Source organism: Mustela nigripes, chromosome 17 (assembly GCF_022355385.1).
Source record: "Mustela nigripes isolate SB6536 chromosome 17, MUSNIG.SB6536, whole genome shotgun sequence".
Lineage (NCBI taxonomy): Eukaryota > Metazoa > Chordata > Mammalia > Carnivora > Mustelidae > Mustela > Mustela nigripes.
In genome coordinates, this window is record NC_081573.1 from 10,532,180 (window position 1) to 10,559,225 (window position 27,046).

The following is a 27,046-nucleotide window of genomic DNA, read 5'->3' on the forward strand; positions in this document are numbered from 1 at the left end:
AGAGACCACAGGTTAAGAACCACTGCCTCACCCATGTCCACTGGGCTGTTGGCCACGGTCCCTCACATAAGTGGCCCATAATCCCACCTTCCTCCTGGCCTCTGGTGTCTCCCTGTAGAGTGTCCCACCCACCACCCCGAGAGCATCTAACACTCAGAGCCAACATGTGTCCCTCTCCTCAAGAGCCTCCCATGGCTCCCTATTACCCTTGGGAGAGAGTCCAAGCTCCCCAGCCTGGCCCCTGAGCCCTTCTGGACGGGGCGCTTGCCTCATCTTATCTGCTGCCCCGCCCTATCTCACCCGACACCCCAGTCACAGGGAAGGACTCACAGTTCCCTGGAGCACACTGGATTCTCTCTCCCTCTCCTCAGGAAATGTGTGTGAGACGCGACTGACGGATGGCCGGAGAGCGTTTGTAATGGCTCCGTAAATCCCGCGTGATTAACGATAATTATAGCTAGCATTCACTGAACTGTGTATTACCAGCCCCTGTGCTAATCCTCACAGCAGCCGGGAAAGGTAGGTCCTATTATTAGCTCCGTTTTATAGTTGAGGGAAGGGAGACGCGCAGAGATTAAATCCCTTGCTCTGTGTCCCACTAGGGGTCAAGGCGCAGCTGGACTCCGCATTTCACATGCCCGCCCCCAACCCCCGCCCCAGCCTCTCTGGTGTGGGCGGACGTGTGCGGGCCAGGAGCTAGGGACAGACGTGTGTCAAGGTTGCCGACTTCTCTTGTTTCCATTCCAATTTAGCACACAATTCCTGGGGCCTGGACGAGAGCAAAGACAAGCAGAGGCCTGTCCTGTCTGGGATTCAAGTTAAAACAGATTGGGGGCGCCCGGGTGGCTCAGTGGATTAAAGCCTCTGCCTTCGTCTCAGGTCATGATCCCGGGGTCCTGGGATCGAGTTCTGCATCGGGCCCTCTGCTCAGCAGGGAACCTGCTTCTCCCTCTCTCTCTGCCTGCTGCTCCCTCTGCTTGTGATCTCTCTCTCTCTTTCTCTCTCTCAAATAAATAAATGAAATCCTTAAAAAAAAAAAAAAAAAAAAAGGTTAAAACAGATCGGTTGGATAATCCTGGAGTTTTGGAGCAGAATCGCTGGTTCTGGGGGCAGAGAGCAGGCGACGAGAGCTCCAGTCCCTGTCCTGCAAGGCCAACCTGCAGACCCTGGGATGGGACGGGTCCTTGCCCAAGGCCTGGAGGGTGTGGGACGCTATGGGGTGAAGCATCAGGGGGCTCTTTCTGGGGTGATAGAAACGGTCTGAGGTTGATCATGGTGACAGTCCCACGGCTCTGTGCCCACACCAAAGGTCATCAACTGTGCGTTTTAGTAGACGGATGGTGTGCTAGAAGCAGCCCATCTCAATAAAGCTACAAAAAGAAAGTCCTGCCATCAAGTGAGGTGCAGAGAGCGGGTCCACCCATGGATAACTGAGCGACTTTCAGCAACAATCCTGGAGTAACCTTTGGCATCACTCTCATGGTTTGGGGGAGGTGGTGGTTCTTTCTTTCTTTCTTTCTTTCTTAATACACTTCAGTTTTTAGAGCAGTTTTAGGTTCACAGCAAAACTGAGAGGCAGACACAGAGATTTCCCGTAGACCTCTGCCTCCACCTGTGCACATCCTCCCTCCCCCAGCATCTGCGTCCCCCACCAGAGGGTACGTTTGTCCCAGCCGACGACCCACATTGAAGCCGTCATGACGGAAAGTCTACAGCTTCCATTACGGGTCACTCCTGGCGTTGCCCGTCGCGTGGGCTTGGACGGACATATAACGGCGCGTGTCTGCATTGTGGTATCACACAAAGCAGATTCACTGTCCTGAAAGTCCTCCGGGCTCCCCCATTCGTCCGCCCTCCCCTGAGCCCTGCAACCACTCCCCGGTTACTGTCTCCATAGCTCTACCTTCTCCAGAATGTCCTAAAGTTGGAGACTTTTCCAATGGCTGCTTTCACTTAGTGATGTGCGTTGAAGGCTTCTCCTTGCCTTCTCAGGACCTGATGGACAGCTCATTTCTCTTTAGCACCAAATAGCATCCCACCGTCTGGATGGACCCTACTGGTCCATCCGCCTCCTGAAGCCTGAAGCACTTCTCAGTTGCTTCCCAGTATCAACACCGAATGCTGTAGACATCCATGTGCGCACGAGATTTTTGCTTATTTGCATGAACACTAAGGGGCTCGATTGCTGGATGTCTCTCAGAGGACAAAACGATTTTTAAGAGCCATCACTTGTCATTTTTTTTCTTGATTTTTTTTCTTTTTTCTTTTGCAAACAATCAGAAATTGGAGAGAACACCTTCTAATGTCAGAGACACCAGCTCTGATCTGGCAAAGATTTCAAGTGGGAGCTCAAACTTGTGTTTCAGTAAAAACCGTTTTCATCGCTTGGCGGGCGCTCTGTATCTCCGTTTCGGACTTGATCCATGAACACAAACTCCAAGGGCGACAGAAGGTCAGCACCCCAGTCTCTCAGGTTCTGTCTTTAGAATCGCTGTGCCACCTATGTGTCCATCGAAACTACCGTTTTAAACGCAGCGGGGACGTGGAGGCCCACAGAGGCTGAAGGCGTGGGTTGCATCCGAGTGAGCTTGGACAGTCTGGTGCTTGGGACCTTAGTGGATGGCAGGGTCTGCGCAGCGAGGCAAGGCGTAAATGGGTTCTCTGCATTGCCCTCGAGCGCCGGAGAGTGCTTCAGGAAAGGATGGGGGAGCGGAGTGATAACACGTGCTAATTACATAAGCGAATCTACACACACTGTTACATGTATGAGTCCGTATATATTCTGTATGTATATACACATACATACATGTTTAATATTCATGTATATATATGTATATATATAACATATTTAAAACTCCGCAGTAATATCTGCAGCAAATGTTCGGAAGTTAGACCAATAAGCTGTTTCGTAGGGAGGGATTTCTTTTTTTAATTCTTTTTTTAATTCTTATTTTTTATTTAAATTCAATTAATTAATGTATAGTGCATTACTGGTTTCAGAGGTAGGGGTCAGTGACTCAGCAGCCGCATGTAACACCCAGTGCTTGTTCCCTCACGTGCCCCCCTTTATGCCCGTCCTGGTTACCCCATCCCCCCGCTCCACCCCCCAGCAACTCTGTTTGTTTCCCAGAGTTAAGAGCCTCTCATGGTTTGTCTCCGTCTCCGATTTCGTCTTGTTTCATTTTCCAGGGAGGGGTGTGTATCACTGACACTGGCTCTGATCGCTGGGGCATGACATCAGTGAAAAGTGGACCAAGCGGTTTTGTTTGTTTTTCTTGTTTTTGTTTCCCCTGCTACTGTCCAGTCCGCCCCTCCTTGCCTGCCTCCAGGGTGAGCTGGTCCCACCGTTGCCCCTGCTGAGGGCAGTTGCCCTGGACGGAAGTTAGGAAGGGGTCGGGCGTGGGAAAGAGGGCCCTGGGGTTCCGCTGGCAGGTGTGCAGGCTGGCGCGGCCTCCTGGGTGTGAAAGCGGGAACCTCCACACACACCCCCACCTTTGCCGTCTGAAGATCCCTTTCCTGGGTGAATTTGGCCCTGGAGATTGTCCACAGAAGCAGTCCAAATGTTCTGGCTGCCTTCCGTTTGTCCATCTGTCTCCTCTCTGTCCAGGTGACCCCATCCCATAGCATCAGCTGGGCTGCATCTGGCTGCTGTTTGGGTTCAGCCGATGGGAGGCATCAGCAGGTGATCAGAAGGTGGGGGGCAGTGACAGTGACCCTGAGCAACTCATCTCACCCTTCTAAGTAAGCCTCAGTTTCCCCCTCTGCCCAGTAGGGGTGGGGCACATTACGACTTCATTTATTTGTTGGACAGTTATTTGCTGTGAATGTACTGTGTGTTGATCACTGCGCCGGGCGCCGGGGACACAGCAACGAGGCAACCAGGCACCTTTCTGTTCTAGTGAGGGGTGGTCGGCAGCCAACCTTTAAACCAAACAAATTAGCAAATGAGAAGAAAACAGTGAGGACAGTGGCCTTATCCTCACCTGAAAGATACAGAAAGAGGCTCTCAGAAGTAATTCACCAGGTGATTTAGCAAAAACAAAGTCTGTTTAAGTGCCTATGTTGTGTCAAGCAGTACTCGAAGCTCTAGGGACCCAGATTTGCACCCCAGATTTGCACCCCAGCGGACTGCTCGTGTGGATAGGGATGGCACTATGGGTTACATCGTGCCCCATACCAAAAAGAATCTACCGAGACCCCAGTTCCTCTGGATGTGACCTTATTCGGAAAGAGTGTCACTACATATGGAATTAGTTAAGAGGAGGTCCTACTGGAGGAAAGTGAGTTCCCACGTGATTCTCCCACAGGAAAGGGTGGAAAGACAGCCCACTGAGACCACCGCTGCGTGAAGATGAAGGGGAGAAGGAAACGATGCCTGTACAAGCAAACCCCCAGAAGCTAGGCAGAGGCCAGGAAGGCTTCCCCTGGGGGCTTCAGGAGGCGTGTGGCCCAGAGATCTTCCACTTCTAAGCTCTAGAACTGCGAGACAACACATTTCTGTTGCTTGAAGACCCCTGGCTTGTGATCCTTTGTTACAGAAGCCTCAGCCACTAATACAGGTGGATGAGCATATTGGAAACAGTCAAAGAAACCAACTGACTTTTGACAGTGAGCACCATGAAGGAAACAAAACAGATTACAGATTGCCTATTTTTCTGCGTGACGTAACAGACAAAATGTAAGCAGCTTAGAAGAGCACCCCTGATTAACTCACAGTTTCTGTGAGTCAGAAGCCTGGGCATGAACGACAGAATGATGGGCTTCTCTGCTTCGGGGAAGACTCAGGGATTCCCATTTCCTTGCCGTTGTTGGGCAGAACACACTCAGTTTTCAGAGGCTGCCTGCATCCGCTGGGGAGGGGTCCCCTCCTCCTTCAAAGCTGGGAACAGAAAATCGCCCTCTTGTTGAATCCCCCTCAAGCTCCAGAAAGCACCCTGTCCCTTTTAGGGAGTCACCTGATTAGACCAGGCCCACCAAAGATAACTTCCCTAGCTTAAAATCAACCGATTTGGAATCTTTTGGAAAAAAATTGTATTGAAGTATAATTGATGTGAAGTATTATATTTGTCTCAGGTGCACAGCATAATGACCTGACAGTTCTATACATTTCACATTTCATAATGCTCATCATGAGAAATGTCACCACTTGCTACTGCACAACACTATTACGATGTTATTGAATATAATTCCCCATGCTGTACTTTTTCCTCTCTGTGACTTTCTCTTCTAAAGATGTATTTATCTGAGAGACAGGAGGGAGTGCCTGTGCACATAAGCAGGGGGAGGAGCAAGAGGGGGAAGGAGAGAGAACCTGAAGCTGACTCTGTGCTGCGCGCTCCATCCCACGACCCTGAGATCATGACCTGAGCTGAAAACAGGAGTCAGCCACTTAATGGACTGAGCCACACAGGTGCTCCTCATCTCTGGGACTTTTTTCTCATAACTGGGAGTTTGTACCTCTTAATCCCTTTTATCTATTTTCCCCATCCATGTAGCACCCCCTCCTCTCCGGTAACCACCAGTTTGTTCTCCGTATTTATGAGTCTGTTTCTGTTTTGTTTGTTTTGTCTTTTACATTCTCCATATGAGTGAAATTGTATGGTCTTTATCCTTCTCTGTCTGACTTACTTCACTCAGCAGGATGTCCTCTCTCTCCATCCGAGTCATCTGACTTGGAATCCTAGTGCCGTGTGCAAAGTCCTTTCCCAGGGGCTCCTAGATAGGCTGGGGGAGGAGGTGCACGGGCACCAGCAGTGCAGGAATCTGAGAATTCAGCCTACCACAGGGGACTGAGAGAGGTGGGGGGAGGTAGGAGGGCCTCGCAGAGGAGGTTTGAAGGGGCAGATAGGAGAGTCACTCCAGCAGAGGAACTGCCATCCCAGGCTGTGAGAGGAGGAAGCCTGATGGGTGCTGGGGCCCTGCAGCTGGCAGTGTGGCCCGTGGGCCCCAGAGCGTGGGTGTGACGGCAAAGAGCAGCTCCAGGCATTATCCTGATATTAAAAGCTTGGAGGTGGCCAGTCTGCAAAGACTCTCTTTCTCTCTCTGGCCCCCTCTCCCAGTGACCTTGGGTGGGTCACTTCCCTCTTCTGGGCGCCACACCTGGTGCCAGCAATGCCCCCTCCATCCCGGAGAGGAAAGAGCTGATGCTGGGGGAGGGGGTTGCAGAACGTGGGCAAAGCCCCCGCGATGGGAGAGGAGGGTGTCTGGGGCTCAAGCAGCTGGATGAGAGGCAGCAAATATTTATGCAGGCCGGGTCTGTGCCAGGCACAGTGCTGGGCGTGGCGAGATAAGGGGCCCAGGAGGCGCTGGGGCTTGGCCTCTGAGGCTGGATTCCAAGCCGCCCCCCAAGAGGCCAGGTGCAGGCAGTGGAAACCTCCCACTGTGGGCCTGGTGCCCAGAGGGAGGCATAGCTCCAGGTCGCTGGATGCCTGGGGGAGGGTGTCTATCCCCTGGGATCCTCAGAGCCCCCTGGAAAGGAAGGGAGTCCAGCTCCTGATTCCCACTCTCAGCTCCCTGGCCCATCTGGATCAAGTCTCAGATTACCCCTTCCCAGAAACCCTCCAGGACCACCTGACTGAAGCCGCAGCACCCACCAGCAGCCCCAGCTTCTCCATGAGCAGTGTCCTCTGGCCGGCACACAACTTTAGAACTGGTGGACTTCCGTGAAAGAAATAATGTCCTAGGGGACTGTCCCCCAAAGGACAAAGGAAACATCTTGAGTCCGAATCGATACAAATATACGATTGTATGAGTGACTAAACAAGGGGAAGGAGAGGGGACCCGGAATCTTCAAACTTGGGTCTGAATGCTTCCCCCTCCCCTCCAAGTGGGCCTTGCTCAGTGACGTGGGCACCGATTGGAAAAGGGGAGGGGTTGTCGTGGACTGGGTGATGGAGGGCGGCATCAGCAGTCAGTCACGTGGATACTTGAGCACCCCACCCCTGCCCCCACCAATGATTCTCCAAACTGAAGCCAGAAGGAGTCTGTTAAAGCAGGAGACTGGTCTCCTGTACTCAGGAGTGTGTATTTCTAAAACCATCTCAATTGATACGATGTGGGGTGTATGCCTTTCACTGTAGTAAAATTTTACCAGGGACAAGAAGCCTAAATAAATATTTGGTATCCTGTAACGATATGCGTGCTGAAGTGTTTGGGGGTGATGTGACCTAATATTTGCAAATTGCGTTGAAATGAATTTTTTTCAAAGATAGATACATGGGAACCATCTACAATTTCCACCCGATCGTTCTGTGAAAGTAAAACTGCTCAAAAAAGGAAAGTTTATTAAATTTTTGAAAGATGAGGATAGGATGGATAGGCCGTTGGGCGGGTAAATTTCAGGATAGACGGTAGCCAGGTCCATCCGGAACAGAGTAAAACGCTCGCTGCAGACTCGGGGCTGAGGACATGCGTTTATTCTCCAATTCTTTCCTTTCGCACGTGTTGTGAGATTCCCAAACCTGGCTGGCTCAGTCGTGGAGCATGGCACTCTTGATCTCGGGTCCTCAGTTTGAGCCTCATGTACAGTTTATTTTAAAAAAATTTTTTCGGGGCAGTGGTGCTGGGAGCCTCGCGGGCACGGCGCCGTTACTCACAGTGGGGCGGCGGCAGCGGCACAGCGCTGAGCACACATCGCACCTTAGCAGCAGCAGCTACAGCAGCGGAGGCACCCCCCACCGTCACAGCCCCTGCGCTGGTGCAGCCAGCCACCCTCGCTCCCTCTGCTCTTCTTCCCTTCGCTCGCACCATGGCTGATCAGCTCACCGAAGAACAGATCGCTGAGTTCAAGGAAGCTTTCTCCCTATTTGACAAAGATGGCGACGGCACCATCACAACAAAGGAACTTGGAACTGTCATGAGGTTACTGGGTTAGAACCCAACAGAAGCCGAATTGCAGGATATGATCAACGAGGTGGATGCTGACAGTAATGGCACCATTGACTTCCCGGAATTCTTGACTATGATGGCTAGAAAAATGAAAGATACAGACAGCGAAGAAGAAATTCGAAAGGCATTCCGAGTCTTTGACAAGGATGGCAACGGTTACATCAGTGCGGCAGAGCTTTGTCATGTCATGACCAACTTAGGGGAGAAACTAACAGATGAAGAAGTAGATGAAATGATCAGAGAAGCAGATATTGATGGAGATGGGCAAGTCAACTATGAAGAATTCGTACAGATGATGACTGCAAAATGAAGGCCTACTTTCAACTCCTTTCACCCCCTTCTAGAAGAATCAAATTGAATCTTTTACTTACCTCTTGCAAAAAAAAAAAAAAAAGTTCATTTACTCATTCTGTTTCTATATAGCAAAACTGAATGTCAAAAGTACCTTCTGTCCACACACACAAAATCTGCATGTATTGGTTGGTGGTCCTGTCCCCTAAAGATCAAGCTACACATCAGTTTTACGACATAAAGACTTGTCCTACCTTAATGATAAGGAAGCACCTAGTGGACTCCTTGCAGTTCCATTTGCTCATGATTAATACACTGGGCTGGCCAGTTTTTCATGCATGCAGCTTGACAATTGAGCACAGTCAGGCATTTGTATTAAAAACGAAAAATGAAAAAAATTTAAAACTTCTTCAAATGGGTTCTAGTTCAATTTTTTAGTATAAAATTGTCATAGCTGGTTTACTGAAAACATTTTAAGTTGGTTTACTTCAGGATGCTGTGCAGAGAAATGGGTGAAGGATAAGCTGTCTAGACGTAGCCCCACTTAGCAGGACGGCCCTCTGGTACTTCTGGGTGCCCCCATCCTTGGTGACCATGACGCTCATCTGGGTGGCATGCCTCACATGTTGGTTTAGCATTGTCCACGTTGTCCTGGAGTGACATGGGTGTCAGGCTGTCACCATTCACACAAATTTAAAACAACAACAACAACAACAAAACCTTTACCAAGGGAGCATCTTTGGACTCTCTGTTTTTAAAACCTCCTGAACCATGACTTGGAGCTAGCAGACTAGGCTGGGGCTGTGGACTTCAGCACAGGCATCAACATTGCTGATCAAGGAATTACAATTTACGTCCATTCCAAGTTGTAAATGTTAGTCTTTTTTTTTTTTTTTTCCAATAAAAAAAGACCATTAACTTAAGAAAAAAAAATTTTTTTTTCGGAGTGCCTGGGTGGCTCAGTGGGTTAAGCCTCTGCCTTCGGCTCAGGTCATGATCCCAGGGTCCTGGGATTGAACCCCGCATCGGGCTCTCTGCTCAGTGGGGAGCCTGCTTCCTCCTCTCTCTTTGCCTGCCTCTCCGCCTGCTTGTGATCTCTCTCTCTCTCTCTCTCTCTGTGTCAAATAAATAAATAAAATAAAATAAAATTTTTTGTGGAGTGTGGGCAGGGATTTGTGTTTGTTTCTTTGGCCAGCGGGAGATCGGTACCTGCGGCACTGCCCAGCACGTCGTGAGGCTCAAAAAATAGCTGTGGAATCAGTGTCCTCAGTCTGTTTGTCCCTGTGTCTCCAGCCAAAATGAAACCTTGTCTCTTTGTCCTCTGACGTTCTCCCATCTAGCGTAGCGCCTTACACAAAGCCAAGGGCTCAACAGTTTTAGGACGAATGAATGAATGAGTAACATGGGAAGAAAGAATCTCTGTTTAGGGTTAAGAGCACAGGCGCTGGAGTCACAATGCCTGGACACACAGCCACATGTGCTCCTTACCAGCCAGGAGACCTTGGGCATGTCAGCTCACGGCATCATCTTCCTCCTCCTGAAAACGGAGCCCCCACGGGGAACCTGCAGCCTCACCTGTTCCTGATGGGGCTGGAGATGGTGCAGCCATGTTGGGAAAGAGTCTGGCAGTTTCTTAAAAAGTGTATCATGAGCTTCTCACACAGCCTACCCGAGCGTTGGCCCAAGAGGGTCAAATCCATGTCCCCATACGTGTTCACAGCAGCACCGCCAACAGCAGCCGAGAGTGGACTCCGCCCAGATGTGCACCCACAGATGAGTGGGTAAACACAGTGCAGTCTCTCCATACAATGGAACATTACTCGGGCCATAAAAAGGGACAAAGTGCTCCTAAAACTCACAACACGGATGAGCCTTAACAGCACGTGGAGCGAAAGAAGCCAGACGCAGAGGGCGACATATTGGATGATGCATTTTTAGGAACTGTCCAGAAGAGGCAAATCTGTCAAGACAGAAAGTACCTCAGTGGTTGCCGGGAGAGCCTGGGGAGCGCAGATAGGAAGTGATGATTAACAGGCACAGGAGATCTTGGGAGCGGACATGTCCTAACATTTCCTTTGGGGGGGTAGTTGCACAGTCCTATAAAGTCACTGAAAAGCACTAAGTGCCCTTGAAATGAGTGGGTTCCATGGTATACAATAATATCTGATGCTGTTTGCAACGGACAAACGGAGCCGGTGACAGTGTCTCTGTATTGACCTTGTCGTGAAGAGGGGGGAAGCGAATCCACGCGATCCCTGTGCAAGGCACGGCAGGCTCAGGACTCCTGAAATGTGTGTGATGTGATTATGAGCACGTGGTTGAGGTCATATAGATGAAATGCTCGGTGCAGGCCAAGCCAAGTCACAGGGTTTGATTCGTAGACACCAGCTTTTTGCTTCACAATAATAGCAACCGTTGGGGTGTTTTATCATGTCCTGGGTCTGTCCTCGCATCTAGGGCTCAGTCTTCTCGTCTGCAAGATGGGAGAACTCGGCTCCGTCCATAGGGACCTTTCCTCACTCTAAGTCCTGTGTTTTGTCCTAGGAACGTTTCTTTCTGGATGCAGGAGATCCTCGAGGCGGAGTAAGCTGGCGGGGAGGGGGCAGGTCGGGGGAAAGCCGAGGAGGGGTGGGCCGTGGTGCCTTGGGGCTTGGCGATGGGGATGCAGGTAAGGAGGGGCCTTAGATGGGCCTGGCTAAGGGTATGCAGGCTATGCTGTTGGTCCAGCCTGGGTTCAAATCCCACGTCGCCAGTTCCCAGCTATGAGATATTGGTCAAGGGACTCCCTCTCCGAGTGTTGTCTTGCCCTTAGGAAGTGGTGAGGATATTTCCTAATCCCCAGTGGGGTGGCAAGGATTCCCTGAGATCAGGTCTACACCAGCCTGGGAAAATGATCGTAACAAAGCAGCAACAGCAATGGCTCCCTCGCAGGGGCAGTCGCTGTTTTCAGCCCTCTCCACAAAGGACCCTGTTGAAGACAAAGAGCTCAGTTCATGGTAGTGATTTCCAAAGTAGGACAAATGACTTAAATTTAGCCCTGTTGTCCCTTCTGTAAATCGGGCCGTGTAATCACCTCCCTCAATGAGTTTAATCAGTGAGGTTGTGCTGAAAGGGTGTCTGGCCACGGTAGGTGCTCACTAAGTGGGGGCCCATGTTTGGATATGGTAATAGGGAGCCACGGAAGGTTCCTGGGGAGGGAGGTAGCTCTGACGTCAAGGAAGCACACCCCAGCTCCCCAGCTCCCCATGCCTAGGGCTGTTACAGGCTCTAGTTTGTGGGGGAACTGGTATCTTTTGGAAACTTCATTTGTGCCAATATTTGATCATTGTCCACGTCCTGTGCTGGTCTGTAAGCTCCATGAGGGCTCATCCCCAGGTGGTCTCCCTCGTCACTCTGTCCCTCACTTCAAGCCCTGATGCGGGGATAACGAAACAGACTAATGTGGATTGAGTGCTTACTACATGCCAGGCACCAGGTCAAGGCCTTGGCCAAGGTGTTGAATCCCTGACAGGGAACTCTGCAAACTTTAGACAGTCCGCCATCTCCCTTCCTACACCTTCAACCTCCACGTCTCTGGCTTCCTTCCCTGGGGCCCAGCCCCTGCTTGGTGTTTTCATTACATCAGGGAACCACCTTCCCTCCCAAAGCCTCTGTGTGCTGCCCTGGAAAACTGGGATGGCCTCACGCCTCTACAGGCCTGACAGGCATGAAGACACCCAAGTGGTTAGCATCAACCTTTGCACAGGAAAAAGGGAGCCACTGAAGGCTCTGGGGGAAGGACGGATAACAACAGGAGGGGGGCGGTTCAAGGAAGATGGCTTGAACACATCTCTCCCTCTCCACTCCCTAAGACCTAAATAGATGAGCAAGGGGAAAAAAAAACCGTTAGAAGGTTTGCAGAAAATGAACCTTTCCACCTACTCCTGATTTCTTGTGGTTTCTCCAACATGCAGCACCAACCCACCTCATGGCCTTTGACCCTATTCTGCCGCTCTTGGTTCAGGTCAAAGGTCACCCAAAGGCCCTCCCTCCCAGCCAGGCAGTGTTCTCAGTAGCCCTAATTAATACCTGGTGGTCTGTTGCAGATGGTTCATTACCTAGGGCAACCCTGTCCAAGAGAACTTCTTGCAGTGATGGGATGTTCTCGATCTGTGCTGTCTGGGGTAGCCACCAGCCTCATGGGGCTGTTGGCCCCTGGAAACTGTGTGACTGAGAAACTGAACGTTTTTCATTATTTTATTTTAAATGGATTTACTCATTCTAAGTTTAAATGGAAGCAGCCACACATGGCTAAACTCGTGTGGATCTAGAATTCTGGCTTCTGGGGGGGGGGCGTGGCTGTCTCCTCTCCAGCATCCCCAGGACCCTGCGTGGTGCCTGGTAAATGTCTGCTGAAAGCATGCATGTGGGGATCCCACAGGGGGCCACAGAGCTCCCCAAAGATGCCAGAACGGGTGGTAACCCGCGCTGTCACACTCCATATTCTTCTCTTGAGTTTCTTGCAGGCTGAGCACCTGCCTCCCGTTCCCTGATGTGGAAATCTGGACCCTTCCTGCCTGGAACACAAGCTCAGAGCCTGTTGGGACAGATCCCGGCTCACCCTAGACCCCCCTCTGGCAGCCCCCACAGACAGCCTCACTCTCTCCTGTTTCACGAACTCACATTTATTCACAGACAGACAAAAGGACAGGAATGGACCTTTGCTCACTGGGGACCCCCAGGGTCTGGCAGTTCCAAAGAGGTGACGGTGTCCAGTGTGTGTAATGGGAGACAGCCAGGCAGGGGGTCCCCCCAAGTCTGCATCTCTCTGGCCAATATTCTCTGCCTCCTTTTCCAACTTGTCCTGCCTTCTGAGGCCTGTTGGGACAAGCAGTTCCTAGCCAGCGTCGGGGTCCCCGGGGGAGGGGGTGGGCAATGGGAGGGAGGGGCGGTCCAGCCCCCCCCCCTTAGTGTTGAGAGCTAGAAGGGGAAGGGTGGGTAGACAGGAGGCGCCTCTACTTCGACTTCCTTCCTCCATATTGCAAACCGGGAGCCAAATGGAGGGGCCAGGAGTGGTGGTGAAGGTCAGGAGGCCAGGCCTCCCAACCCCCGAAGGTGGGCCTTGCTGTCAATTTCTTCTTCCTCCATCTCGAAGGCTGAGTGGTCTTGGCTGTCGAAACAGGAGGCGCTGAGGAAGACAGGGGGAGCCGGCGGCGGCGGTGGTGGCGACTGGGGTGGGGTTCCCGGGGAGGGTGGCTCTTCCTTGATGCGTGCAATGGGCATCGGGAGCCCTTCCTCCTCCTGCCCAGCTGGTGGGGGCGGCGGGGGCGGCGGGGGCGACGGCGGGGCCTGGGCCTGGAGCGCCTGCAACGCAGCCGCCCTCTCCAGCTCGGCCCGGTGGCAGCGCTGGTGGCGCAGGAGGCTGTAGGCGCGCGAGAAGCGGCGCGGGCAGCGCGGGCACGGGTGCGGCGCCGGGCCTCCCGCGTGCACCTGCGCGTGGCGGGCCAGGTCGGCCAGCCGCTTGAACTCCCTCTGGCAGCGCACGCACTGAAAGGGGCGCGCCCCTGAGTGGGTCACCCCGTGCTGCCGCAGGTGCGCGCGGCGCCGGAAGCCTTTGCCACACTCGGGACACCAGAAGCGGGGCTCCCCCGCAGGGGGCCGGGCCGGGGCGGCGTCCCCTCCATTCTGCCCGCCTTCTCCCCCCTCCGAGGCACTCCCGCACTCTGCCCCTTCGCCCCCCTCGGGCCCCTTCCCTGAGTTCCGTCCACCCGGTGCCTTGTCGTCCTTCTTGCCCGCCGGGGGCAGCGGGGCCAGGAGGCTGAGCGCGCCGTGCACACGACGGTGCTGGCGGAGGTAGGAGGCGAGGCGGAAGGCCAGGCCGCAGTCTGGGCACACGAAAGGGCGGTCGGTGGAGTGGACCAGCCGGTGGCGGGACAGCGACCAGGGCCTGGCGAAGGCCTTGAGGCAGATGGAGCACTGGTGGCGCTTGGGCCGGGGAGGGGGGCCCCCTTCACCCTCCTGTTCACCCTCGGGGCGCAGACACGGGTGTGCTTTGAGCTCGCCCTTGGTGGCGAAGGCTTCGCGACAGCGGAGGCACAGCAGCGTCCAGTCGGCCTGGAGCAGGACCTGCTTCTCCTCCTGCCGCCCGGCTGCCAGTGCCAATTCGGCCCTCAGCTCCGCCGCCCCGGCCTCGGCCTCCTCCTCCTCTGACTCCCGGGGTTCGGCGCTTGTGGGGGCAGCCAGCGTGGCCGGCTCCCCTGCCGGCCACGTCTCGGGCCACGCCGCCTCCTCCTCCGCGGCCCCCGCTGCAGCGGTGGTAGGCTGCTCCGCCCCGGCGTCCTGGGAGCCCCAGCTCGACTCCGCGGCCTCCTTGGCCGCCCTCTCGATGGCCAGCTCGACCTCGCCGCCTGCGTGCTCCTGGGCCAAGTGGCGCCGGAGCTGGGCTGGCTCCGGGAAGGTGCGGGGGCAGGCGGCGCAGCGCAGCGGCGGTTGGGGCCCGTGGCCACGCAGGTGGCGGGAAAGGTGGGCGGGCCGGCGGAAGGCCTTGGGGCACAGGGGGCAGGCGTGGGGTCGGAGGCCTGAGTGGCTCAGCCGGTGCCTGGAGAGGTAGTAGGGGAAGCGGAAGAGGCGGCCACATGTCGGGCAGGGCAGGGGCGCCCGAGGGGCTCCAGCGCCCCCCCTGCCACGGCCCCGGCCTCTACCACGGCCTCGGCCACGGCCCCGGCCCCGGCCACGGTGAGGTGGGCTGCCCTGGGCGGGTGGAGGGGGCTGCGGATCCATGCCTGTAAGGAGAAAGGGAAGACAAGGAGACATTGGGGTGGGTGGGGGCGTGGAGTGGGTTAGATAAAGGGAGATGTGTGGAGTGAGGCCGAGAGACAGAGACAGAGAGAGATGGAGAGTCCGTGATGGTCAGATGATTAACCAGGCAATGGAGAGAGCCAGCAAGACAGAGCAAAGGCAGAGACCCCAGGGGCAGACAGACAGACAGACAGCAGGAGAAGCCGTAAAGGCAGGATGGTGGGAGACAGCAGGAGAGAGAGATGGGGACTCCCAGCAGAGACAGAGATGGAGAGAAAACAAAGAGATTTCGGGAGAGATGGTGCAAACACCAGAGATCAGAAGAACCACAGCAGGACAGAGGTAGGGACAGACAGACAGAGAGAGGGGACAAGCCAGAGATACAGACAGAAGAGGAGACAGGGAGACAGTCAGCCAACTGCTTTTTCTCCAGGGGCCCCGCTGGAGAATTTTGGGAGGGGCTGGGAACCGGCCAGTGGTGCCCGAGTGGAGGGGGTGGAATTCGACATTGGGAAGCCCCAGAAATGTGTGTGAGTGCCCAGACCAGGGTCTGGGAGAGGCTGGGGGTAGGAGGGCTAAGACTCCTGGGCAGTGGGGAGGCTGGGGTCCTGGACTCCAGGGACTGAGAGAGGTGGGAGCTGGGGTTTGGGACCCCAGGTTTGGGAGGGGACTGAGATCCACTCCTGTAGGTGTGGGGTAAGGATTCCTGGGTCCCAGGGGCAGAGAGGGTTGGGGGAGGGGGCTGGGCTCCTAAGACAAGGGGGAGGAGGGAGCTGGGGGCTCAGCTGCCCGAAGTCTCCACAGAGGAGGGGGCTGAGGGCCTGGCCGCTGGACACCTGCCCCCCACCCAGGCTGCTGGAGTATGGAGCCCTAGGTCCCCACGGGGGGCCGAGCTCCCCACTGGGCCCAGCTTGCGGTTCCCCGCAGGCGTGATCAGCAGAATTAGGGCCATGGGTCCAGGCCTCGCGGATTTCCGAGCCCAGAGCCTGGGGCTCGGCCCTGATCGGATCGCTGGGCGCCTGTGTCTTACCTCCACCTCCTTCGCTTCTTTCTTCCTTCCCCGCGGCCGGCCAAACGCGGACGGTGGTGGCGGGGAGGGAGGGAGGGCCCGAGCGTGGTGGGGGGTGGAGGAGGCTGGGCTCGGTGTCACTGCCTAAGCCTTCCCCCCGGAAACCCGGCCTCTCGACCGAGCCCAAAAGAGGAAAGACCGGCTGGAAGGCCGGAAGCGGGAGGACGAGGGGACCCAGGGGGCGTGGAGGGCAGTCGGCTTGGATTCCTGGGTTCTGCATGGGGAGGGGGCTGCGGGCCTGGGAGGCTGGACGCAGCTCTCCTCCCCACCCCAGCAGACACACATATTCATTCATTCCTTCAACAAATACACATTTATCAGGTCCTGTCTGTGCCAGGCACTGTGTTGGGCGAGGGGGGTGCCAGGGGAAGGAGTCGTGAATGAGGCAGTGGCAGAGGCCTCAGGCAAAGTAGGGGCACTCTGGACTGGAACCCCTGTCCAGCCTTCACTCGGCTGCCGGAGCAAGCGACTGTCGCTTCTCCTAGCCTCAGTGGCCCCCTCTACAACAAGCCCGGCAGATAGCATTCGCTCCTAAGAGACCCACATCTACTGAGCACCCACTGTGCTCCTGAGTCCTTCTGCAAGTGTTTCCCGGCATAGTTCCCTGGATCCCAAGCCCCGGGTATTTCCTGAGCACCTACTGTGGGCTAGCTCTGTCCTTGGTGCTGGAGCCTCGGCGACAGGCTGACGGGCTGTCCGACCCTGTCTGCAGGAAGCTCACCGTCAGAGGGAGGAGGCAGTCACAGATCCGACCGCCTTCCAGGAAAACGTGCTCTAAGGCAGGAAAGACGATTGGGGTGGGGGGTGGAGGTGGGGGGGAGACAGAGAACAGAGAAGGCACTGAGCTGACCTCCCCCTGGGGTGAGAGCAGTCCTCAAGGTCTTCCAGGAGGCAATAGTGTTTCAGCTGAAACCTGCAGGATGAAAGCCAAGGGTTGGGGATGAGAAGGATGAGCCAAGGGAAAGGAGAGAGACGTGCTCCACACATCTCAAATGCCCGAAACCGAGCAGTCGAGGGCTTGTTGCAGAGATAGGCCTGCAGACTTAAGGTGAAGTACATGTTGAGCACTGTCAGCCAGAGCGTGGGAAACAGGACCTCTCTGAACAGGGCTGGGCTAGTGAAATTTGGAACAGCCTTAACAGCTGAACAATTCCAGGAATGGGACTGCCAGATAGATCTGCTCAGAAACATGCAAAATGACATCGGTACCAGGTGAATCAGCACCAGATGATTGCACACCACTGCAAAAGACTGGAGATGAGCTAAATTCGCATCCGGAGGGAATTCGAGTGGCATCATGATTGATCTGCCCAGTGGAATGCTATGTGTCCAAAAAAAAAAGATGAAGAAACTTGCTGTGTAAAAAAATATGGAAGCGCTCCAAGTGATAACATGAAGGGAAGGGGGGATGGAAAGGAAGGTAGAAAACAGCCTGGAACCTGTTCTAACTGTCTATGCTTATCAGTGGGTTGTGTCTGGAAGAAGAGAGAGGGAACTAGCAACATTGTCTAACTCCCAGAACTGAAACTTACGGCACTCTATCCTTTTGTACTTCTTAAATTTGAAGCCATGTGAATGCGCTCCATACTCCAGAAAGTAAAGGGACAAGAAATCAAATGGGGGGAAAGGGTAATAAAAGTAAATAAAATGAAAATAAGCAGTAACTTAGTCTTGTAAGCGCTTTACAAATACTAATGCGTTTGTCTCTCCTTACCTTATGGAGTGGGTCACGCTATTCTCAGTTTAAACAGCAGCAAAGTGGGGAACTAAAACATGTCGAAGCTAGTGCATCTCAGCGAGTCTTTGCATTTCACAAAGAGATGGGAGAAACGACAGGCAAAGAGCATGACTTTTTTTTTTTTTATTATTATTCATTTGACAGAGAGCGATCACAAGTAGGCAGAGAGGCAGGCAGAGAGAGAGAAGGGGGAAAGCAGGCTCCCACTGAACAGAAAGCCCGATGTGGGGCTCCATCCCAGGACCCTGAGATCATGACCTGAGCTGAAGGCAGAGACTTAACCCACTGAGCCACCCAGGCATCCCAAGAGCATGACTTTTTTTTTTTTTAATATTTATCTATTTGACAGAGAGAGAGAGAGAGAGATCACAAGTAGGCAGAGAGGCAGGCAGAGGGGGAGGGGGAAGCAGGCCCCCCTTCTGAGCAGAGAGCCCGATGCGGGGCTCGATCCCAGGACCCTGAGACCATGACCCGGGCAGAAGGCAGAGGCTCAACACACTGAGCCACACAGGCGCCCCCAAGAGCATGACTTTTAAAAGTGCCTGGGCAATAGTACTAATTTTAAAAGGATATTTATATAGGAGTGAAAGTCTAAAAATATCCATGGAAACAATAAGCACCAAATTCATGGTAGGAGTTAACTTGTAGCAGGGAGAAGCGATCAGATCCTAAAGGGGCCTACGGCGAGTGAGGTAACTAAACCTCTAATTTTTTTTTTAAGATTTTATTTATTTATTTGACAGACAGAGATCACAGGTAGGCAGAGAGGCAGGCAGAGAGAGAGGAGGAAGCAGGCTCCCTGCTGAGCAGAGAGCCCGATGTGGGGCTCAATCCCAGGACCCTGAGATCATGACCTGAGTGGAAGGCAGAGGCTTAACCCTCTGAGCCACCCAGGTGCCCCTAAACCTCTAATGTTTTAAAGCTGATAGGCAGGGGCGCCTGGGTGGCTCAGTGGGTTAAGCCTCTGCCTTCGGCTCGGGTCATAATCTCGGGGTGCTGGGATTGAGCCCCACGTCAGGCTCTCTGCTCAGCAGGGAGCCTGCTTCCCTTCCTCTCTCTCTCAGTCTGACTCTCTGCCTACTTGTGATCTCTGTCAAAAAAAAAAAAAAAATCTTTAAAGCTGATAGTATATGGACACGGGGGGTGGGCAATAATAGTGCCATTAAGTACATTCTCAATGTCATGTGACCATCCCACTGTCTAGTTTCAGAACTTTGTCATCTTCCCCAACAGAAATCTAGGTCTGTTAAACTGTCACTCCCCATGTCCTTCTTCTTCCAGCTCCTGACAACCAATAATCAGCTTTGCCTATGACAAACATTTCATGTCAGTTGAATCATATAATAGGTAACCTCTTATGACCAGTTTCTTTCACTTAGTGTGTTTTCCAGAATCATCTGTGTTGTGGCATGGATCCTGACGTCATTCCTTTTGCTAGTTGAGTAATATTCCACCGTGCAGGTACACTACATTGTGCCCATTCATTTGTTCGTGGATATGTGGCTTCTTGCTACCTCTCAGCTATTGTGAATAGCGCTGTTAGGAACGTTTGTGTATAAGTGTTTGTTTGGACGATTATTTTCAGTTCTTCTGAGTGTATACCTGGTGGGGTTGGGGGGTTGTTATTTCATTATCTGTATTTTAAAAGCTTAACATTTTTTTTTTTCCAAAAAAGGAAGGAAAGGAGGAAGGAAGGAAGGAAGGCAGGAAGGAAATAAGGAAAATTCAGGAATGGAATGGTGGGAAATAAAATTTCAAGCAGAGGGAAGAGCATATTGGGGGATGGGGAGGGAGATCTTGTCTTGAGGGAGACTCGAGGCCTTGGATTGGGCCATCAAAGGCTGGAGTGTCATGGAGAGAGGCCGGGAGTTGCACAAGCCGCTGCGGCGGCCTCTTAGTCCAGGCGGAATGCTGGACGCGTTCCTGGTGCACTGAGAAGCCATTGAAAAGGTTTTAAGCTGGAGAGTCACATGATCTGATTAGTGTTTTAGAGAAATTCCTGTGGGACCCGCGTGGAGGCTGGGCCGGATGCAGGGGAGACCTAGGCTGAGAGCAGGGAGGAGGCGGGGAGCCGGCCCAGGTGAGACAGGGTGCCTGGGCAGTGCGGGACTCCGCGGGGCCGTGGGCCCGAGCAGGGGGCGGGACCTAGCGCTGATTGGCTCCGGACTGCACTCCTGGGTGCCAGTCCCCCTGCTACTGCCTCCTCATTGGCTCTCCTGCCCCCAGCGCCCCTACCGCGGCCAGCCTCTCGCACGCAGAGATCGCAGCCTGTGAACCTCGGGTGGCTTCCCAGCCCTTCCTCCCGTATTCCTCTCCCACTGCCTGTAAGGCTCGATGGGTCTGGCCCCTGAAGCGTCCCTCCACTGGTGACTACCTCTCTCCTGCTTCACTCCGCTCCAGCCGCACCACCCCACCTCTGCTATTGGTGGACTCAGGGCCTTTGAACGTGCCTTTCCCCCCTGCCTGGAGTGCCCTTCCCCCTAGATTTCCATCAAGTGTCCCTTTATTTCACGCTGTATAGTAACCCATAGCATAATATGCCACCGTTTATATATCTGCTTTTTGTTGACAGATGTCTTAGTCTGTTCCGGCTGCTTTAACAAAACACCACAGACTGGCGGCTTATGAACAACAGAAATTTATCGCTCACGGTTCTCTGGAGGCCGGAAGTCCAAGATCAAGGCACCTGCATGCTTGTCTTCTGGGGGAGGCCCTCTTCTGGGTTTATGGCCAGTGCTTCTTGTGGTGTCCTCTCAGGGTGAGAAGGGCCAGGGGTCTCCCTGGAGCCTTTCAGAGGAGGCGCTGGTCCCAGGCACTAAGACTTAAGCACCTCCCCAAAGCTCCATCTCCAAACACTGTCACACTGGGAGTTAGGATTTCAACATAGAAATTTCGATGGGAACACAAACATTCGGACCACAGCAATGACACATCAATTGTTCAGAGTTTGAGGCCATACAGATTGCTGCTGGGAGATGTTTAAGTGTGTCTCCTAGTGCAGGTGAAGGAGTTTCTCTAGGGTTCGTGCCCAGCAGTGGGATCACGGTATCACAGGACACGCATACCTTCAGCCGTATTAGTATGTGCCAATCTCCCAGGCATCTTAAATTTAAGAAGCTCAAAATGGAATTCTTTATCCCCCTAAGCTCCTATCGAAACTTGTTCTTCTCCTTTTCATGTCTTAACACAAAGTGCTACCACCTAACCAGTCCCTCCTGAGCTCTTTCAATTACACACACACACAAACACTCACATTCCACCTTCGGAATTCATCTCGAATCCGCCTGTATCTCCCCACCACTCCGGTCCAGGCTCCTAAGCGTCTCTTCTGCTGCCTCCAGTTCCTTCTCAACTCAGCAGCCAGAGGAAACTCTGTAAAGTGCGGGAGTGGTCAAATCCTCCAACATTAAAATCTTGGTGTTCAATTGCCTGGAGAGCACAGTCAAATGCCTCTCTTGCCCCACCAGGCTCTGGGACCTGACCCCTCCCCCTCCCTTCACCTCTCCCTCCTTGGGGCCCATCCGCTCTCTGGTCTCTCAGCACCCTTTGGGTTTCAGATCAGATGCCGCCTGTGGAGAGATGTCCACCGGACACCTGAACTGAAATGGCATGCTCATGGGGTCACTCACTTTCTTAACACCTTTCCTCCCCTCCTTCAGCATGCTCAGAAACACCTGAAATTACTTCCGTTTCTTTACTTTTCTCCACCCCACCACCCAAACACTAAAACATAAGCCTAGGAGTCCTTTTCTCCACTGCTGGATCCTCAGAGAGGATTACAATGCCTGACACAGAACGGCACTCGAGACAGAAATGTAATCTAGTGCCTAGAAGAGGAATGGTTGACTCCGCCCAGACAGGTGACTCCTACCCTCCGGGGTGCATACAGTGTTTAACATAGACATTTGGTCACCTAGAGGCAGGGTCTAAGATTTAGGGTCTCTCCTTAGGGGTAGAACTTTTCTTTAAGGAGACAGTTTGGCTTTTAGGGGGCCTGATGGGATTGACGGTGTCTAAAGGGCATGTCTGGTTCTAAAGGGCACATTCAGTCCACTGGAGGTGGATCTCGTGTTTAAGGGACAGAATTCCACTGAGATGAAACTTAAGCCATTTCTGATTTTAATGGTTGTGCAGTATCTAAGGGACTCAACATTTGTCAGGAGGGAGAAAAGATCTGCTTTTCTTTAGGGAGCTCATCCTAAATCAGGGAGAAAAGCCCCCACCTCTCTGGAGCCAAGGATCAGAAAACAAAACGGCAGTGACTGACAGGACGAGGTTTATTGGGGCCCTGTGGAGACATTAGGGAGTGGGATAAGGGGCAAGGTCGAGGCTCACAGGGGGTTATCCCCTAGCCAAGCCCCCCTTCCCCTTGGGGTTGAGAGGAACACAGAGACTGACAAACCAACAGAGATGGAAAGACAGGTGCTACAGCAGAGCAGGAGGTAAAGCCCCAGAGTCCACCACTTCCCACTCAGATGAGTTCACAGGATGCGGAATGATGGGGATTGGCCGGCACTCTAGAGGGAGGGAGGAGTGTCTGCCATATTGGCCTAAGGAGGGTGGGGTACAGGCCCGTCTAGACCAGCCCATTCCAGTGGACAGGGGTGTGTATCTGATTCAGTTCATTCTACTGGGCAGGAGGGATTTCAAACCAGCCTATTCTAGTGTTTGGGATGGGGAAGATCATTAGGGTGGATCCATTCTGCCCTGGGGGAGGGAGACCTAATTGGGGGGAGGGGTTTTCAGGGCAGGGGCATCTACCCTGGTCCTCTTTCAGCATGAGGAATGAAATGGGATGGGTGGGGGGGAAGGCAGGTTTCGGCTCTATCCATTTTTGGAGGGCACCAGTGACTGGTGGGTAGCATTTGGGGGATCCAGGGAAATTCAGGGACATGGTCCCCCCACATTCTCCAGATCAAGGTCGTTGGGAATGATGGCTCTTGGGGAGAGGGGCAGTCTTCCTTGGGGGAAGGATGCCCATCTCTTATCACTAGGGTCCTCAAGATGAGAAGTACTTGCTGACACCCACATCTCATTGCTACGTCCCCACCACTCGGGGAGGCCTTTTGATTTGGGGTTGCTCAGGAGTCTCTTCCTAGGTCCCGGACCTCGCAGCTGAGGAGTCTCCCCGGTTTGTTTGCTGCCCCCAGCTCATGGGGCCGTGCGAGTGTCTGGTGGCCCCCTATCTCCAGCCGGGGTCCCCTGACGGCAGGGCCCAGGGATCTGGCCCCAGGCCCTGAGTGCGGCCCCCGACGCGGGGCGGCAGGGTGGCTGCGGCATCAGTCCATGCCGCGGTGCAGCTTCAGGTGCCGCGAGAGGTTGCTGAGCGTGATGAAGCCCTTGCCGCAGATGTGGCAGGGGAAGGGCCTCTCGGTGCCATGCAGCAGCCGGTGGCGCTTGAGGTAGCACTCGTGGCGGAAGAACTTGCCGCACTCGAGGCACGGGAATGGCTTCTCGCCCGTGTGCACCAGCACGTGGCGCTCCAGGTCGCGCGGCGAGCGGAACAGCTTCTCGCACTCGGAGCAGCCGAAGATCTTCTTGCCCCGGCCGGAGGCAGACGCGGCCTCGCCGGACGCTGGCTCCCCCTCTGGGGCCGCGGATGCCGCCTCCGCTCCGCCGCCCTCGCCGTGGCTCGCCCGCCGGTGCTCCTCCAGGGCCGCCAGAGCCGCGTACAGGGCCCCGCAGTGGCCGCAGCCGTAGGTGGCGGGGCCCGAGTGGGCCTCCAGGTGGCTGGCCAGTGCCGCGGCCGACGCGAAGAAGGTCCCGCAGTCGCACTGGTACAGGGTGTCTTCGGACGCCTCGGCCGCTGGGGCAGGAGCCTCCCCGCCGCCTTCCGGGAGCAGCCCCGCGAGCTCGGGCACGCCGCCCCCAGTGCGGCCCAGGAGCAGCCCGCCATCCCAGGCCGCCTGGGCATCACCCGCCTCCACCGCGCCACCGACGTCGCCGGCCGGGTCGGGCCCTGCGCTGGCGCCCGGGGCCCAGGCCTGCACTGGGGGCGCGCCCGGGCCCTGCAGGTCGTGCGTCAGCTTGTGCCGCTCCAGCAGCGCGGGGGCGTTGAAGTCGCGCTCACAACGCGGGCACTTGAAGGGCTTCACGTCGGTGTGCGCCGCCCAGTGGGCCGCCAGCTCACGGCCATGGTCAAAGCGCCGCGCGCAGGCTCCACACGCAAAGGGGGGCAGCGAGGCGGCGGCGGCCGCGGCGGCGGCCTCTGCCAGCCCCCAGCTGCCCGGGCCCGCACCTGCCCCCTCTGGGCCCTCGCCACCACCGGCCCCCGCGCCCCCGCACACTGAGCAGGGCCCCACATTGCAGCAGACAGAGCAGGGTGCGCTCAGGGCCGGCAGGCCTGGGCCGGGTTGCAGCGGGGACGGGAGCACCCCGCGGTGCTGGCGCTTGAGGTGGCGGCCCAGGCTGGAGCGTGAGGAGAAGCGGAGCTCACACACCAGGCAGCAGTAGGGCTTCTCACCAGTGTGGACGACCTGGGAGGGCAGGAGGGAGAGCACAGCATCAGGGCTGAGGGTCTAGCCTGCCATCCCTGCATTCCCAGAAGGACGCGGCCCAAGCTCCCTGCTGTGTCTACAAAGCCCCATCTGCTCCAACTCTCACTTGTCTTCTCTAATTTGGGTCATGTTGGCATTCTTTCGGTCCTTTCATTCTTCAGGACCTTTGCACATGCTGTTCCTTAAGGTGGAAGACTCTTCCTCCTGGTGTTCCGGACTAACACTTACTCATTTTCAAAAAGCCCACCTAGGAGATTGGGACTCCCTGGGAGAGTGGCCAAATACTAGGGCTCTTAGCACTAACAAACCTGGGTTCGAATCCCAGCTCTGCCTTTCACTCTCAGTGACAAGTGGACAAGTAAACATCATCTCTGGGACTCTGCTTTGCTCCTCTGTAACATGGGCACAATAGGACTACCACCTCACAGGGTTCTTGTGACGATAGGGTAAAATCATCACTAAAGAACAACCCAATTCCTAGAAATTAGAATTATGATTGACAAACTTTCTGATGTCCTCTCTGGCAGTGGATGTTGTGAAAAGGTGGAGAGGAGCTTTTATCATCCCCTAGGGTGAGAGGTGGCTTTTCAAGGTTTGCTCTCCAAACCTCTAGAGCAAACACTGTCCAAAAGAACTTTCTGCAATGATGGGAATGTTTTATATCTGCCACTGACCAATGTTGCAGCCATCAGCGACTTATGGCTCTTGGGCACTTGAAATCTGGCCCGTGTACGGTGCAAGACTGTGCCTTTACGGACATACGGACATTGGCCTTTGGGAGTCAGTCGCAGAGACAGTTTGAGCAACGAGTCCTTTCGACTGGCAGTGCCTTCCTGGAGAACTGTGAGGCTAAATCAGAGATCACAGCGCTCTTTGCTGCCCAGCCCTGTGGCTCCAAGGGTGTGTCCAGCCTGGGGAGGCTAGCCCAGGTCCAGCCTGCAGGACTCACCTGGTGGTGCAGCAAGCCGGTGGAGTCTCGGAACCCTTTAGGGCAGGCAGAGCAGCGGTAGGGCCGCTCGCCGGTGTGCGAACGCAGGTGGTTGGCCAGGTTGAAGCTGTGTTTGAAGCCCTTGCCACAGCGTGGACACGCGTGGGGTTTGAGGGCAGTGTGCCGGGCGAAGTGACGCCGAAGGTCCGAGCGGTAGCGGAAGCTCTTGCCACACTCACTGCAGTGAAACGGAACCCGGGGAGCAGCAGCGGGAGGCGCTGGGGCTGGGGCCGGGGCAGGGACCGGGGGCACTGGCAGCGGGGTATCAGCCATGATGGCGTGGTGGGAAGGCAGTGGCGAATGGAGGCTCTCTCTGGAGCAGGGAGGAGACATGGAGGGCAGATGGAGTCAGCGTCCCAGGAGCCCTCTCCCTGGCCTCACACCCACCCTCTGTCCCCTGGAAACCCTTCCCACTTCCCTCCAAGCCACACCCACCATCCTGTAAGCACCCTCCCACTCTCCTACAAACCCTTCTCCCGATCCTCTGGCAATCTTCCTAATCAGCGCTAGGTGGCTTCTACCCTACTGGGCCCTTTTTAAGCCTATCCCCTTCTTTTACGATGGACTCCCCACTCCTCTCTAAACCCCGCCCACTGTTCGCCCCACCTCCTCCTCCCAAAGTCCCCACACTGTTCCCGAAGCCTCTAGTATTCCTTGATAAGACCCTTCCACTTTCAAAGGCCCTCCCACTCTTCTTCAAGAGCGAAGATCATCTTCAGATAAAGATTCACATTCCTAGGGTAGGAGAGGACAGAGATTTGGGGCCAAGTGCACTTGAGTCAACCTTTCAGGGCGACCATAACCGGTCCTGAAACCTCCTGCATTTGTCCATGTGCAAGTGCGGGAGAACGGGAGCGGAGGTGAGGACTACGCAAAACTGGGGCAGTGCACACCGCGCGCTCACTTAGGCTGGGCACACAGCAAGGACTCTACAGGCAAGCTGCTCTGATTACTACTAACCACTATCTGAGCTTCCTACGTCCCACCGTCTTTCTTCTCAGCTAAGGTCTGGCTCCAAAACGCCACTCACTCGTTTTTCCTTGAAACCTAGCCTGGAAGGAAGCCCCGTCCTTTGCAAGACCCTCCCCTCAACCCCTTGTTCTCAGCCTTCCCCTGGGAGCCCCTCCCCCCCAAGTCACCGCACTTACATTATGAAGACTTATTATTTCCACTAAGACTCGCCAAACTGCACACCTCAATCCCATCACCTCACCATGCCTACTCCTTGACCAGCTACTCCCCTTCTACCCTAAGCTGCGCCCACCTTCGCCTAGAGCCCCATTTCCCCACTCAGCCCCAAGTAGGTCCCTTCCATCCTTCAAGCCCAGCCCATTTCCATTCTAAGCCACGCCCACGCGGAAGCTCCTCCCTGCTATTGCTCCGCCCCCGCCACCACGAAGCCCGCCTTCTTCCCACCAAGTCGCCGGCAGGGCTTCCCGCCCCCCCCCCCAAGTCGGCTCTGGGACTGAGGCCCCGAGTACCGGCCTTTTGTGCCCCTCCCCCCTGTCCCTAAAAGGTGCGGCCTGGGGCACCCAGGGCGGGAGCAGGTCAGGCGGGACCCACAGCCGGGCAAGTCCACCTCGCTCGTTCGCAGCCGGGGTCCTAGAGCCCTGGGGCGGCCCCAGGAGGCCAGGAAAGTCAGTCGGCTTTTCTCTTTAATTACTTACACCTCCCTCTGGGCGCCGACATTTTGGGCAGCGGGGGCAGCGTCACTTCCACCCGGGGGCCCCTCGACTTCCGCCTCGGCTAGCTTCTCCCCCACACTCCTCCTTTCTCCCGCCCCCTTGGCTTCCCCCCAC

General features: G+C 54.9%; 2 protein-coding genes and 1 pseudogene across 6 annotated transcripts; 1 reads left to right on the forward strand and 2 right to left on the reverse strand.

The window, feature by feature from the left end:
• Positions 1 to 7,531: 7,531 nt before the first annotated feature.
• LOC132005588 (calmodulin-1-like) lies at positions 7,532 to 8,593 on the forward strand (annotated as a pseudogene).
• Positions 8,594 to 12,826: 4,233 nt separating this feature from the next.
• On the reverse strand, positions 12,827 to 16,686 carry ZNF579 (zinc finger protein 579). Of its 2 annotated transcripts, none has more exons than XM_059382864.1 (2): positions 16,666 to 16,686; positions 12,827 to 14,939 (listed from the first exon to the last, which is right to left on the reverse strand). In XM_059382864.1, the coding sequence occupies exon 2, from the start codon at positions 14,935 to 14,937 to the stop codon at positions 13,243 to 13,245; it is 1,695 nt and encodes a 564-aa protein (XP_059238847.1). In that variant the 5' UTR covers positions 14,938 to 14,939; positions 16,666 to 16,686; the 3' UTR covers positions 12,827 to 13,242. The 2 variants fall into 2 exon arrangements, with proteins under 2 accessions (XP_059238847.1, XP_059238846.1); XM_059382863.1 differs by lacking the exon at positions 16,666 to 16,686 and adding an exon at positions 15,986 to 16,098.
• Positions 16,687 to 22,021: 5,335 nt separating this feature from the next.
• Positions 22,022 to 27,036, reverse strand: FIZ1 (FLT3 interacting zinc finger 1). Of its 4 annotated transcripts, none has more exons than XM_059382067.1 (3): positions 26,915 to 27,036; positions 25,209 to 25,560; positions 22,022 to 24,238 (listed from the first exon to the last, which is right to left on the reverse strand). In XM_059382067.1, exons 2-3 carry the CDS (start codon positions 25,518 to 25,520, stop codon positions 23,042 to 23,044), a joined length of 1,509 nt encoding a protein of 502 aa, XP_059238050.1. In that variant the 5' UTR covers positions 25,521 to 25,560; positions 26,915 to 27,036; the 3' UTR covers positions 22,022 to 23,041. The 4 variants fall into 4 exon arrangements, with proteins under 4 accessions (XP_059238050.1, XP_059238052.1, XP_059238051.1 ...); XM_059382069.1 differs by lacking the exon at positions 26,915 to 27,036 and adding an exon at positions 26,827 to 26,845; XM_059382068.1 differs by lacking the exon at positions 26,915 to 27,036 and adding an exon at positions 26,396 to 26,576.
• Positions 27,037 to 27,046: the final 10 nt, after the last annotated feature.